At 44.5% G+C, this 14353-nt stretch overlaps 1 protein-coding gene across 3 annotated transcripts in view; it reads left to right on the forward strand.

Moving 5' to 3' along the window:
• BEGAIN (brain enriched guanylate kinase associated) overlaps positions 1 to 14353 on the forward strand; it is a 937901-nt gene that overhangs the window by 383409 nt on the left and 540139 nt on the right. For all 3 annotated transcript variants that reach the window (XM_085628030.1, XM_085628031.1, XM_085628032.1), the window contains one exon: positions 10437 to 10503. In XM_085628030.1, the coding sequence (XP_085484156.1) occupies positions 10437 to 10503 (67 nt within the window). The remainder of the gene's footprint in view (positions 1 to 10436; positions 10504 to 14353) is intronic.

Here is a 14353-nt window from a genome sequence, read left to right on the forward strand (position 1 = left end):
GGCTGTGTCCTGCCTCCGAACAAAGGGCTGCATACCCCTGTAGTTAGTCTAGAGCCAGCCCAAGGAATGCAGGGTGCCTGGAGACTTAACCTCTTCTGTGCCCATGACGAGATAGTCTCGTCATGGAGCACGGTCGCGCTGTGCCCATGACGAGACTATCTCGTCATGAACCCCACCCGCGTGTGAAACGCCCGGCACAGGAGGGGGAAAGGTCGTGGCACCGAAGGGGTTAAAAGGGAAACCTCTAGAAGCTTCTTCCATTTCAAAAGAAGGCCCAGGTATTAATATTGAACTCCTGACACCAACTCTTCAGTACACTTCTGGACCTGTGGATACTCTGCCAGGAAGGACTGCTGTGCTGCTAACATGACTGCCACTCTGCTGGACTGCTGCTCTGAAAGATTGCTGCACAGCTGTGCTAACCTGCAGCCTACTGCCTTCTTGGCAGCGTGAAAACGTATGAACCTGCATCTGTTGAACCCAGGACCCCAGAATGACTCCATGGGCTAGTTGGCTGGCCTCCTGACTAGAGCCTTGGAGACAAAAGGCTCCAAAATACTTTCTCCAGGCCTGGACACCTGGATGTGAACCTGAAGGTGCTCTGCCAGCTCATCTGTAGACCCAGCAGAAGCTATGCATCTTCTATGCTGTGTAGTGTAGACCCGGACAGAACTAATGCATAACCTCTGCTGTGAGGGTTCTCCCTGTGCAGGAACTCCTTATTATCCTCGCAGCCCGCATAAGAACTGTCGGCGTACGAAGCTTTACACCCTCACATCGCAATTCTCTTGTTGACAACAGCCTCGGAGATGAAGCAGGACCCTACACCACAGCTTCGCAGGCCCTCTGAAGGAACGATCCCCTCAGTTGTGCTACACATCCTCGACTTGAGACCTAACAATGCTCAGCAACCAGGATTTAGGATATTCTTCTCAAGGAGGCCTAACTGGTTACATGTGGCCAGCCTGCGCTCCATTGTGGTGAGCCTGAACTTGTGACTTTGTCCTGGTCCGGCGCAACAAGATAACCTCAATTGGCGCTTTGTGATTTTTGGTGCTATTTTCACTAAATCTTGGAACTAGCATATCTCCTGTTCCACTGATTGGATTTTTGTTGAATTGGCCTGATTAGTTTATTAAACTTCACTCTATTTTTCTAGATTCGTGAGGGATTTTTCTTGTGTTGTGTTTTCATTCGACTACTGTTTGAAGTGCTGCGAGTGCTTTCTCCCCCTCAACCGGTAACCATTTTTCTTACAACCACTCTGGATAATCTGGTCATGCTAGACTGGGGGAAAGTCACAAATTAAGGGCAACTGTGATATAGTGCTAGTCTGTTGCAGGGACGAGTTTAATCCTGCTGAAGAGTTACTTGCTAAAGGCTCCACTAAGGGGCTGTTTACAATGTAGGGCAAACGGACCGACCGAGCCCTGGTCAGCAATCTCGACACAGCCATTTCAATGCGACCACACATTGTGCGGTCACATACTCCCATTTCTCTATGGGAGCTTGTAGTGCGGCAGTAAACTGGCCGTAGCACAAGCTCCCATGGAGACATGGGAGATTCTGTTAATCCCGGCCCAGTGTGGCAGACACCTAGAGGTGCCTGCCACATGGTGCAGAGATTAGCAGAGTGCCCCCTTGGGCCCCAACCAGAAGCAGTGGAGGAATGACATCATAATTTGCCCCTTAGAGTTATGTTTGTGTTGGTGGGGGTAGCAAGGAGGAGTCTATTGTGGTAAGGAGCAGGTCGAGTGTTGTGGATGGTCATTGCTGTTGCACGAAGAGCTGGTCGTCGCTAGAGATTTGCGGTTGCCATTGTCCCAGGTTGTAGCTGTCAGCGTGAAGTACAGGTCTCACATTGTCAGTCATTGCAGATGGTCGCTCTCAACGTGAACAGAAGGTCCTGCTGGAGTGGCGGTCATCACGGGTGGTCGATTTTCAGGGTGAAGCGGTCATTTCACAGTTGTGAGGAGCCCAAAGCTTCTATATCTTCACCTTTTCTTCAGGAGGAGTTCCCACTGATGCTACCAAGGGTACAAGACGTGGGGGGCATCTCTTGGGTATCAGGACTTACTCTAGCACCACCAGCAGCAGGGCTCAGGCATGTCCATTCGGTGCTGGTCAGTTGCCGGGAGGCCTCTAGCAGTTTGTGTCCCTGCAGTTTGCACAAGAGGCCAGGCAACTGACCATTGAAGTCACTCTGGGTAGCCTGAATTCAAGGTAAGCAGGTCTAATCCTTCTTCAGTCAGCAGGGAGGTACCTCTTCCTCAGACAGCAGGGCAGTCCTTCTGGATCTTCCACAGGTTCGGGAGTGTTCTAAGGAGAGTTTCTTAACTTCCCTCTTTTATACTAGGGGCCAGGCTTTGTGTGGGGGAATTCCCTGATCTACCCCCAAAATGGTTTCTGACCAGCTCGTCCCCGTTCGGTGGTACTGGCTGTAAACTGTTGAGGGGAAGAAAGTCAAGGGTAGACTTGGTTTTGGGTACGTTTGTATGTGCTACAGGCAGGGCTCTTTCAAGTTCAATCAGGGAAGGGTACAAATCCTCCCTAGCCATCCTGTCAGGAAGACCCTCTACCCTCACACCTTTGCCTCACTGTCTGGAAGTAATACACAACCCATAACAGCAGAGCCATTCACATCCATGTGACCTAAGACACTGACGGAAAGGCACGGTTGGTTTGGGGAAGAAATATGCAACCTTTCTAGGTAGTGGCTTTATTAATAGTGAGGATTCTGAATTACAATTTCTTTGAATGTAAACATAATTTTTCTATGTGTTCTTAATCTAAAATATTCAGTATTAATCTATAGAAGAGCTAGCCTGCAGCAGTGAAAAATGACTTTAGTATGTTTTCACTGCCAGACATGTAAAACGTAAACCCACATGTCCTACTACTTCATTACAATGCACCCTGGCCTATGAGCCTTCAGGGCCTACCTTAAGGGGGACTTACAAGTCTTAAAAAGGAAGATTAAGGCTTGGTAAAATGTTTATTTCGACAGGTTGAGATGGCAGTTTAAAACTGCACTTCAGGCTGTAGTGGCAGGCCCGAGACACGTTTTCAAAGGCTACTTTGGGGGGCACATTGAGTGCTGCAGCCCATTATTAGCATTTAATTTACAGACCCTGGGTGCAAGTAGTACCATTTACTGGGGACCTATAGCAAAATTAAATATGTCAACTAGGCGTAGACCATTTTTTCCATGTTTTAGAGAGCGAGCACAAACACTTTAGCACTGGTTGGCAGGGGTAAAATCCACAGAGTACTAATGCCAACAAAGATAATTTCAGCAAAGTAAGGGGGTGAAGGCAAAATGTTTTGGGGAATACCACGTCAAAGATGTCAGGGCTAACACTCAAAAACTGGCTGCTAAATATGGGCTTGCCGTAGTCAGGTGTAGATCACCTTTAGAGAATGTCCGAACTCCAGATATCATTGGGTTTCACTATCAATGAGCCAAAGTCCCACCTGAATGCCTCGCCAATGCCTCCATTCATTGCGACGCACTGGTGTTCAAGGCCTTTCAGAGAGTCTGGGACATTCAGGGTATTATCCTGATGTTTTATTATCATACCTGGGTTTTGATGAGGATGGCTTTGAGGCTTTTTGTTTTCCTGATCTCATGCACCCTTCATATCTCAAATGCAAGGGGGCACATGCAGGACCTGCAGTGGAGTCTCATATCCCAGTGGGCCCAGAATCAGGGATACTTGTCTGACACCATCCAGCTCTTGATTGAGATCGCGCAGCTTCTGCAGTGGTGGCTGGTGGATGCCAACCTTACCTACAAAAGGCCACTTTCCCTCCCCCTCCCAGAGTTCATGGTGATGACAAATGTGTCACTGCTGAGTTGGGAAACAACCTAGGAGAGGTGGCGATCAGAGGCCTCTGGTGTCCAGTGAGGAGAGAGTCAGCTCTTCATCAATTTTCTTGAGGTTCCGGCAACCCACTCTGCCATTTATCAAAGTAGGGCTGGTACAGATTTTCATGGATAATATGGCCGCCATGAGATACTGCAACAAATAGGGCAGAATGGTGCATGGAGTCATCCCTCAACAGGCAATACGCTTTTGGATGTGACTGGACAAGCAGAACATCTTCCTGGTAACCAACCTCCTAACATGGTCTCTGAGTGCCAGTGTAGGCATATTAAATAAACGGTGCCTGGTGGACCACAAGTGGGGCATTCATCCTAAGGTGGTGGAGAGCATCATTGAGTGATGTGATGCACTCTTACCACATCTATACACCCTCTACCAAGAAGATGCGGTGTCAGCAATTTTGTCTGCTGGCATTTCCTCCAAAGCACTCATTAGTGCACATATGATGAATTTATGTGTGAATTTGCACTTCAGATTGCTTGTATAATGATGTAGTGACAGGAACAGTGATTGAGAAACATATGTTGTATGGGCCGGTGTGGATACAGTAAAATCTATGTTTAGAGCATTTCCCCAAGCACATCTGGAAAATCTACAGCAATGCAAATCTGTACCACACATCGAGTACCCTGTATAAATGCTGGCATGGTCAGTGGCAGCAAGTAACTTGGAGGAGTAGAATATTGGACATAGACGAACAAACTCACTTCTGCTGATCCACAAGCACACACTCTCAATCCCCATCCATCAAAATAAAACATGCACACAGAGACTCACACCCATCCATTCACAAACAGTCACACACACACATACTCTCACCAATCCAGTCACAAGCTCACAAACATTTGCACTCACCCATTCTTAACACAAACATGGAAATACACACACATTCTTACATACATACATACATCCAAACATTCAATAAGGCACTTACTGAGCCACAGTAGTGATGGCAGGGCCATCAACTGGCAAGAAGAAGAAGCACCACAGACGAGGAGGCTTTGGGAGGGAAGCAGGAAAGGAAGAGCTAGCCACCTAAAGGAAGAGCTAGCCACCTCCTCAGATTGGCTAACTCTGCCAAGGGTTAGCTAATGAGAAGAGAAGCTTCTCTATCTCATCACAGAGTGGATTGGATCATTGAGACTTGCTGATCTCCTCCTACCCTGTGACGAGTTTTTGAAGAGTGAAGTAAGGTATCACGGATAGGCCAACCCAGGCCGCTTCAGGGCCTAAACCTGAATTGCCCAGAGCTGACTCTTCCAGTGATGATCTTCCTTGTCCCAGGACTTTGCTAAGCTGATAATGTCACTGCCCTCTGGGCTGTGACATCTTCAGTACAGCAAACATTGGTCAGGGTGCCAAGCACCTGCATATTAGTGAGTAAGAAGCACCTGGCTCTCCGGCAGCCAGAGCGATCGGTGCTGGCTCTTCTGGAAGTTTTAGGAGACTTTAGCGCAGTCTTAGGTCTACAAATTATTAGCAAGAAGTCTAAGCTACTCCCACTCGGGAGATTAGCAACCCAACCAATCGATATGCTTCCCGGGGTGGGGCTATGGTGGACATCCTCAGCTCCAAGGTATTTAGGGATTAAGTTGGCTCATATGCCAAAATGTTTCCTGGAACTTAATTTAGGGAGGGTTGTGTAAGGGATCCGGGGCTTTGTACGCTTCTGGAGGGACCTGCCCCTGTCTCTGATGGGCAGAATTGCAATTACTAAGATGATCATCCTTCCACGATGCCTCTATACCTTACAAAATTAATTATAAAGAATTCCGGTCAGTTACTTCAAAACTCTAGATAGCTTAATGACAGAGCTTTTCTGAGGCCCTAGACATAAGCGCATAGGCCTATCAACACTTCAGAGACCCTGGCAGCAAGGTGGAGTATAAGTCCCATGTATTGAATTATATTATATGGCTGAACAAATATAACATCCCATTCACTGATTCAGTGATCAGGACCTCTGGGAAAAGAGACTTATGGCAGGGACACATGAGGGAATTTCTCTACCTGAATTATAAATGAGTGGCAAGGGTGTCCCTAGAGAGTGCCCTTACATCATCCTACAAGTTGCCGAGATATGGGCGATTATAGTAAGAAAAGTGATAAAACATGCACACTACGCGCCAGACATGCCTCTATGGGTGATTCGCCCTTTCGCCAAGATGCCTGACTCCATGTCAATGCAAAAATGTAGAGATGGGGGTTGCCTGACGCTGGGGGATTTATACAATGATGGACAATTTATAACGAAGGAATTTGCAGAAGCTTCCTTTGATTTAGGAAGAGGACAACTTTTGCAATATGCAAAGATATCTCCAGTGGCGAGTGAGCTCTGGCCATCCTTCCCAGAGGAGCCCCCGATAACAAAAACGTTGCAGGCACTGTTATATATGGCCCAGGGTCGACACCTGATCACTCACATATACCGGGCAGTACGAGATGACTTGCCAAGGAAAATACTTCCCATACAAATAAGGTGGGAGGAGGCGGTAGTGGAACCTATAACGGCACAGAAATGGGTCAAGATACACAAAGGGGTCAAGCTGGTGAGCTCTAGCGCTCGATTAAAACTAGTCCAATACAATCTCATACATCAGGCCTACCTCACCCCCAAGGTGTTGAGTAAAAGTTACCCAGATAGGTCCAATATTTGCACCCGCTGTGGAGAAACGGAAGCTGACTTCGTGCACGTAGTATGGACGTGCCCCCTTGTGACTCCATTCTGGTCGGAAATACTGCAAAAGCTCCACGAAGTCACAGGTTGTAGGGTTGTTTTATTAGGATTACTGCCCACGCCCAAGAAGAGGAAGCTTAGCAGGAAATTTTTGCTATTAGGACTAATATTAGTTAAAAGACGTATTGCAATCGCATGGCTGAACCCGACACCACCGAAATATGAGCTGTGGTTAAAAGACATATGCGAATGGGCTACAGCAGAGAAAATTGAGAAAAAACAGGTCCGAAAGGACGATAAAATAGAGGATGACATTAAGGCCTGGACAGCAATGATCAATGACCTAAAGACACTCCCGGAATAAACATACTAGGCGAGGAGGGAGAGAGATAGGGGAAAGTCACAAGACCATTGTTTATTCCCTATCAGATTGGATCAGACACAGAGATACCAAAAGGTGTAATAGACATCCACCAGAGGGGGAGGGGGAGTTAGGGGGTCATGTTTGCTCGAAAACAATCACAAAGTCAATAAGCGAACAGAGTTTAGGGTGTAGGTTCCAGAATAACAGAAACACTATACACAATAGGGTATATTGTTTAGGTACAAAGACGAGATGTGAATGAACCTGTAGCATCAGTGTTTGCCAATGTAACATTTGATGTAAAGTAAATGATTGTAAAATTCCTGACACTGTGTAAATGCGAACATAAAAATGCTAATACGTTTTTTTTTAAAAAGAAAAATGAACATAAAAATGCTAATAAGCGTTTTTTAAAAAAAAAGAAAAATGAAGCAGCTGGCTCCCTGACCTTGAAGTTATGAGTTCCAGTCAGGCTGACGATTGCTTAGTCTGACAGACACTGATCATGCTCTGCAAAAGAAGGGACAGGTCTCCAACACTGGTATTGATTGATGATTTATACTTTTGGACTTAGTCGTTTTCATGAAAATTGAAAATTCCAGCTGGTTGAGGCAGAGGGCTGTAGCTGAAGATAGTTCCAAGGAGCCAGATACCCCTTTGGTAAAGGACTGCTGAAAATGATTTGGTGCTGCAGAGAAGACTGTAGCAGGAGAAGTCACAAAATCAATCCAACCACCAATGCACCTCGGGCGGATAGGTGAGCAGGTTGGTCCTGGTCTTCTACTGGTTATCAGAGCAGATTTTGCCCTCAGATGTGGGATTTGGCCATCTGCGCACCTTTAGAACCACAACCAGGGGTTGAGCACTGGTGGTACACCACTTGGGGGTTCAGAGCTCACTCAGGCTCAGTCCAGGTGCAGGTTCAAGACGGTGGGAGTCTTTTGTGTCCCTGTGTCTGTGAACAGGAGACCAGTAAACTTGCCCTTGGAGTCACTGTGGTAGTCCTGGGTCAGGTGATGATGCAGGGCTCAAAAGCAGGACCAGCCTCTGAGGGTTCAAGACAGGCTCCAGGCAGCACACAATTTCCTGACTCCCCTGGCTCTAAGTTGGCTGCAGGGACAATGTGGAGGTAATATGTCCTTTGTGTGAAGGAAGAGCACACCCTGTTCAGTTGCAAGTGGGACTGTGCTAAGCTCTGGGGTTTGGCAGGAGGGCTTTATTGTCAGGTCAACATGGCAGTTTAAAACTGCATTCAGGGTGCAGTGGCAGGCCTGCGACATGTTTAAGGGGCTACTTAAGAGGGTGTCACAATCAGTGTTGCAGGCTCACTGGTAGCATTTAATTTGCAGGCCCTGTGTACATTGTATACCACTCTAGAAGGGACTTATATGTAAATTAAATATGCCAAATGGGTATAAGCCAATTAAACTTTGTTAGGGGAATGGACAAAAACACTTTAGCACTGGTTAGTAGTGGTAAAGTGCAAAGAGTCCAAAGGCCAACAAAAATAAGTCCAGCCAAATGGGGAAAGAGAGGAACAATGTTTGGAGTGGATAACCACCCTAATACTGACATGTGTAACATCTATGGTCTTCTAAACGGAGCCAGTAGCACAGATGGACTCTAATTAGCTGAGGTCATCGGGGACCTCAGGGGAGTGGGCAACTGGTAATGTGTAATTAGTCTATATTGAGATTCACATTAATTATTTATTTTATTGTTTTGTGGAGTTTTATACAGCGCAACTAGACCCGAAGGTATCAGAGCACTTTACATGAGCGCCAGTTACATTACAGAGAGAGATATTAGTGTTTTTTATTGTTAGGCACAGGGAGATTACGTGATTTGCCCTGAATCACAGAATGTTGAGCGTCCCTGCCGAGTCTCGAACCCAGTTCCCCAGCTCCAAGGTAGACCGCCCTAGCTGTTAGGCCACATCCTCTGGTTCTCAAACCCCGCAAAGTACGAACGCGATGGCAGGGGCGATATCTCCTTTGTTACCCATCCTTTTGATTCTAGCAATTGACCAAGAGGAACAAATTCAATTCCTTTTTCCTAATCAGTGCTGAAGAGGCAAAAATCCGAACCCTTCGGGTCATTTCCGGTGGTACATATAGCACTCTACCTTGAATGCTTACAGACTGCTGAGACTGCAACCCTGGCACCCAGTCAGATGGCACATCTGGCCCAAATAACTCTTCATGTATATGTATTTCTGGACAGGATTTGAGTAATGCGTGGTTTATCACAACTGTGTTTAAGGTCCGAGCTGCTGAAAGAGGGAACTTGTTGGCTGGTGTTTGGCTGAACAGTTAAAGAAATGTCAAGTGGCATAAGGCAATTACCAGGATACATATCCTAGCTCTCACTCCTATCCAATGCATTTTACAAAGCAATTAATTCTACTCTGTTAAAGCCAATTAGAGATATTTACAATGAAACTCCAGCAAATGACAGGCTTCCTGCCTCCCGCGGAGCGGAAACTGCTGAATTAATCATGCAAAAAGATGAAAATGCTCACGTTTTTTCTCCTTTTACCGCCCGATATCTTTTTTCAGTTCACACATATTAACCAGGATTCTTCACGCCGATATTCATCGCCTATAAATTCCTCTTTATAAATGTTTCTCGCATTTGTCATTCTCAACACAATCTGCACACTGTCAGTCAGTTTCATTTTCAGATTGTCTTTAGAATGAAGTCATTCTTGACCTGAAGCTGCGTCGAGATTACTTTGTCTTCTCCCTAAATCAGACATCTAACTTCCAGAACAGTGATGAGGTTCTAGCTCTCCTCTTCCCCTAACTGGGAGCTAACTCCAATAATCTAGTCGTGCTCACGTTCAATGAAGGCGTGTTCTCTTTTTTTGCCTGATGTCTCCTTTCTGTGCTTTTCCCTTACCACAAGTAGAGGCATACAACTCCCCCCACCCCCAATAGTTATTTCACGTTACATGATAAACCATAAAAAAATGTTCCAAGTACAAAAGTAAAGTAACATAAAGGAATACTTCGCTCATAGCTTTAGCCATAATAAATCATCATTTCATATCCACCAACTTGGGGCTGAAGGCGAAGAATTTTAATCCGCTCAGCTCCCATGGGTTCATCCTTAACTCCTCCATCGCCTGGTATACTCATGTTGTAAGCACTCAATGGCTTCGGAATGAGTTCGTCAACTGATCCCATAGCTAATGCCCTGCAGAAGCGATAGCAGCCATAGGAGTTTCTGATGATCGCCTAGTGTTTTCATCCCTGCGTAATAGGGCAAAGTAAGTATAGGTCGATATCTTATTTCTACCATGATGAATGATGTATAATGATGCTTAATTGTCTACTTTTTTTCTCACACTATAAACACAAAGGTACTGGACTTGTATGACCCATGCTACAAATGCCTCGAACTAACAACAAACTGAATTAATCAGCTTGAAAGAAAAGCCAGTGATATGAAAAACTCAGAAGTACGTAGATCTGTCGCTAACCGCATTGCACAATCTGTTTTCTAGGATACAGACCAACTACCTGTCCCTACAAAGAATTAATCAGGAGCTGGAAGAGAAACTTCACAGGATGGTAAGTTTTTTATGCATCAACAGCTTCATCAAAAAAGCTCTTTGAAGCTCAGTGTGCTTGTGCTGAACGCTCAGACTTCAAAGCCTACTTTGTATCCCTTATTTATTGCACCATTCCTTTCCTGCATACTTTTTCTAGGGTATTTGAGCCAACTGCGAGCTGTTCTGATTGGCAGTGTGTGGGAGCTGAAGCTTCATTCAGATCTGCTCTGGGTTTGATGTTTAAAGCTTTATGCAGATGTCATAGCTTTGTTGTTCTAAGCAGTAAACCGAAGGAAAGGCTTAGCTCCCCTTTGGGATGATGACTTGTAAAGTGGTTTTGTGAAGCATCAGTTGTCTTAAGCTCTGTGTATTCCTAGCCATGATCTGATGTTTTCCTTGGGCACAAGAAATGCTACATTTTGATAATCGCAGTATCCGGAGACAGGCATGAGCACTACAATACATTAATGTCCATTGCAGCAATGTTCCATTGTCCACGTGCATCACTTAATTTTTGGATCAGGGTGTCAATTACACTGTCATTTGCACTGTAACAACGAGACACATACACTACAATAGGGAGACATGTGTAGAGGGCAGGGAATACACCGACCCTGAAAGATGGGTTCACTGGACACACCCTGTCACCATCACGAACTCAGTATACTTAAACAAACACTGACATCATGGTAACTGATAGAGGGACATATGCCTACTGTGTCAGAGAGAGACATATGGAAGGGCAGAAGGAGTTGTACATTGGGACAGCAATAGAAGAGGACTGGGACAGTGAATGCTACAATGCTGAGTCAGGAGCACACTGACTCCGGGTCAGGAAATACACTTACAGTGACAAAATAAATGCACAGACACTAAGAATGAGAATACACTGACACAGTGGAATGGGGGGAGCGGTCCGCCCCAGGTGGAACTCTTTTTGGCGGCGGCGGAGGTGAGCGTGAGCAAGTCATGTCTGTTGACTACCACCATCCCCCGCGAACAAGTCATCCGTCAGACCCCCCCTCCCCAAGGAACTAGTTGGCCACCCCCTCCTCTTACCTGCACCGGGGAGCAATCTTAGGGGCCCCCCCGGTTGGCAGTAGGTCTTTGACACGGTACAGAGGACTTAATGACTATGGCATGATATTGTTCATACACTTATACAGGGCCGGCTTTAGCCGTGATAGAGCCCAGAGTAACAGTCTTTCTTGACGCCACACTCAATGTCCCCCTTCTCCACGGATTGCCTCACTAACCCTCCAATAGTGCCCCTCATCTCTCCATAGCCCCTCATTTGTTTTATAGCGCTACCCATACCAGTGTAGGTAATGAGCGTAGTTTACATCACACACACATTATACTGAGACAATGAATCATACTTGTGTAAATCAGTGTATAGGAAATGTTACATAAAACAATGAGGATTACAAGGTGTAGTAATCACATGTCATACATACTAGCAGGCAATATAGTTTAAGAGTGTTTAGACTGGAGAAGCACAAACTCAGGTTTAAAACGTACCTCAGTAGTTGGGGTTGGCTTTACTAATAAGAATGTATTTCTAGCCCAAAAATACATTTTTAGCAGCATTATGATAATAAAAAGCTGCGGAAAAAAATAAAACGTTCTAATCTGCACCTTGCAGTTTGCATAAATCTCTTTGATGACAGTTCATAGGTCACTGCAAGTAGCAAAAGGAGCTCTCTGACAAAAGCAGTAACCCACTGAGCTATCCTCATAAAATGTGATCTGCAATACAGGCATAATAACTCTCCAACTTACTTTATAATGAGTCAAAAATGTCACTGGACAAAACTAGCGATTAACCATTAGAGTTATCTTGAGATTTTTCTTTCTGTTCGAAAATTGCTGGACACACAAGGAACTCTGCAGCAGGTTCTTTTAAACCCATAAGTTATTTCTAAATACAGCACCCACCTAAGCTCAGTGCCAAGTGTGGCTGCAGTGTTCGCTCTGCCCTAAAGCCGGTCCTGCATCTATAATTATATATCTATATTTGAAATATGAAATCTCAATAACTCAAGAGTAGATAATGCCCTAGCACTGTGAGAGGGAGTCATTTACACAAGTACTACAACAGGAGGTACTTACGCACTCCCTGGCATTGGGGACACTGGTACACACACTTCGAATAAACAACACTGACTTGCACACTTTGCCTAAAGCATAAGTTCCCGCAACACGCCCACAGGGGTAAAGCTAAGACTCAAGATCTCTTTGAAGTCCAAGCCATTCATTAAAAAACAATACGGGGAATATAGTCTGCATTCTGAGATATCTAACTGTCACCCAGCCATGTATGTGGGGAACACTAAGGCCCCCATTACAACTCAGGCAGAAATGTGGTGTAGTTACTGTGCATTCTCAATGTGCAATAACTTTGGGTCAGATTCACAATGTGGGACATGCCAATACGAATTCACACCCACAAATGAGTAAGACCACTGCAGTTCACTAGCTACACTTCTAAAGTTACTACAGACCTAAAGGTGTCAAGACAGCTGTAAATATTCCCTAGCTCAAGCATGTCGTAAGTCAAGCCCCACACATGGCCCCTCACAGGTACTGCAACACACTTCCATTGAAAAAAATAGAGGCATGGAAATGAAGTAACATGCCATAGGAAATAATATTAAATTAATTAAATGTGTTCTGTGTGTGTGTGTGTGCATGTGTGTTTGTTCACAAACCTATCTACAGGTGGAGAGCTCCACCTCACCTATCTTTACTGGGTGGAGCTCACCGCCCAAGGGGCAGAGATCCCCATTCATGTAAAAATACTGTTTGTTAGCAAATGTCTGAGGGACCAGCAGCAGTTCTGGGAAAAAGGGAATAGCTACAAAAAAATGGGTGGATAAGGAAAAATGAAGGAAGGCTCTGCAAGGGACATGCTAAGAACACACCAACAAAAGAATAACTCCATTGCAGTTCAGAAAATACACTTCTAAAGGTAGTATAGCCCTAATAGAGTCGGATGAGGCCCACATCTACTCCAGCCCTGCCATTAAAAAGTCAAGCGCCAAACGTGGCCAACCACTAGTACCTCAACACACTCCCATAGTAAGTAATTGAGGCATGGAATTAAACTAACGCCACCTTACCTTAAGAACTAATGTAAATTCATTTGAGTACATTTTACATTTAATACTTCACCTAATTTTAGCATAACATGTAAATTAACTTCATATTAAAAATATTAAAAATATTTATATTGATTAAATAAATGCCTTCTATTCACATTTTCTATAAATTCAATAAAAATAAAAATGCTAGCAATTGCGGTTGTTTGGTAAATTATTTTTTACAAATTGTTATTTCTAAATTAAATTCATGTTTCAATTATTTTATTATTTAATACACAGCTAATTTGAAAAGCTAATTTGCTGTCACATGTTTGTTCTATTAGTTCCAGGTCAATGTTGATTCTTTTAAATTATTTTACATTAATATATATATATATATATATATATATTATAAATAAACTTGATTACATTTACTTGGACTTTCCAGTAGGAAGATCTCCTCCTCATTGGTGGAAACCTTGACCAAGAGGTCAAAAGTTATTTGTACTACTTTGTACTCATACATTTATTTTTAATGAGGCTCCACCCCCTCTTTTGAGGGGGTGGATACATCTACGCCTACATCTAGGTGTATATCCCAAGTCAGAGATGGTGGATAGCAAAAAAGAGGAGAGTTACTCCTATGTGAATGAGTAGATCTACACATGTTGATTTACCAATGTGAATAGGACCCATTGTGCACAAATTGGAATCTCAATTTGAGCACTAACAGATGTTTTTGACCGAGTGGGGATTCCCCCACCAGTTGAAATTATGGCCTTTGTT

This window comes from Triturus cristatus, chromosome 9 (assembly GCF_964204655.1).
Source record: "Triturus cristatus chromosome 9, aTriCri1.1, whole genome shotgun sequence".
NCBI classification, from domain to species: Eukaryota; Metazoa; Chordata; class Amphibia; order Caudata; family Salamandridae; genus Triturus; species Triturus cristatus.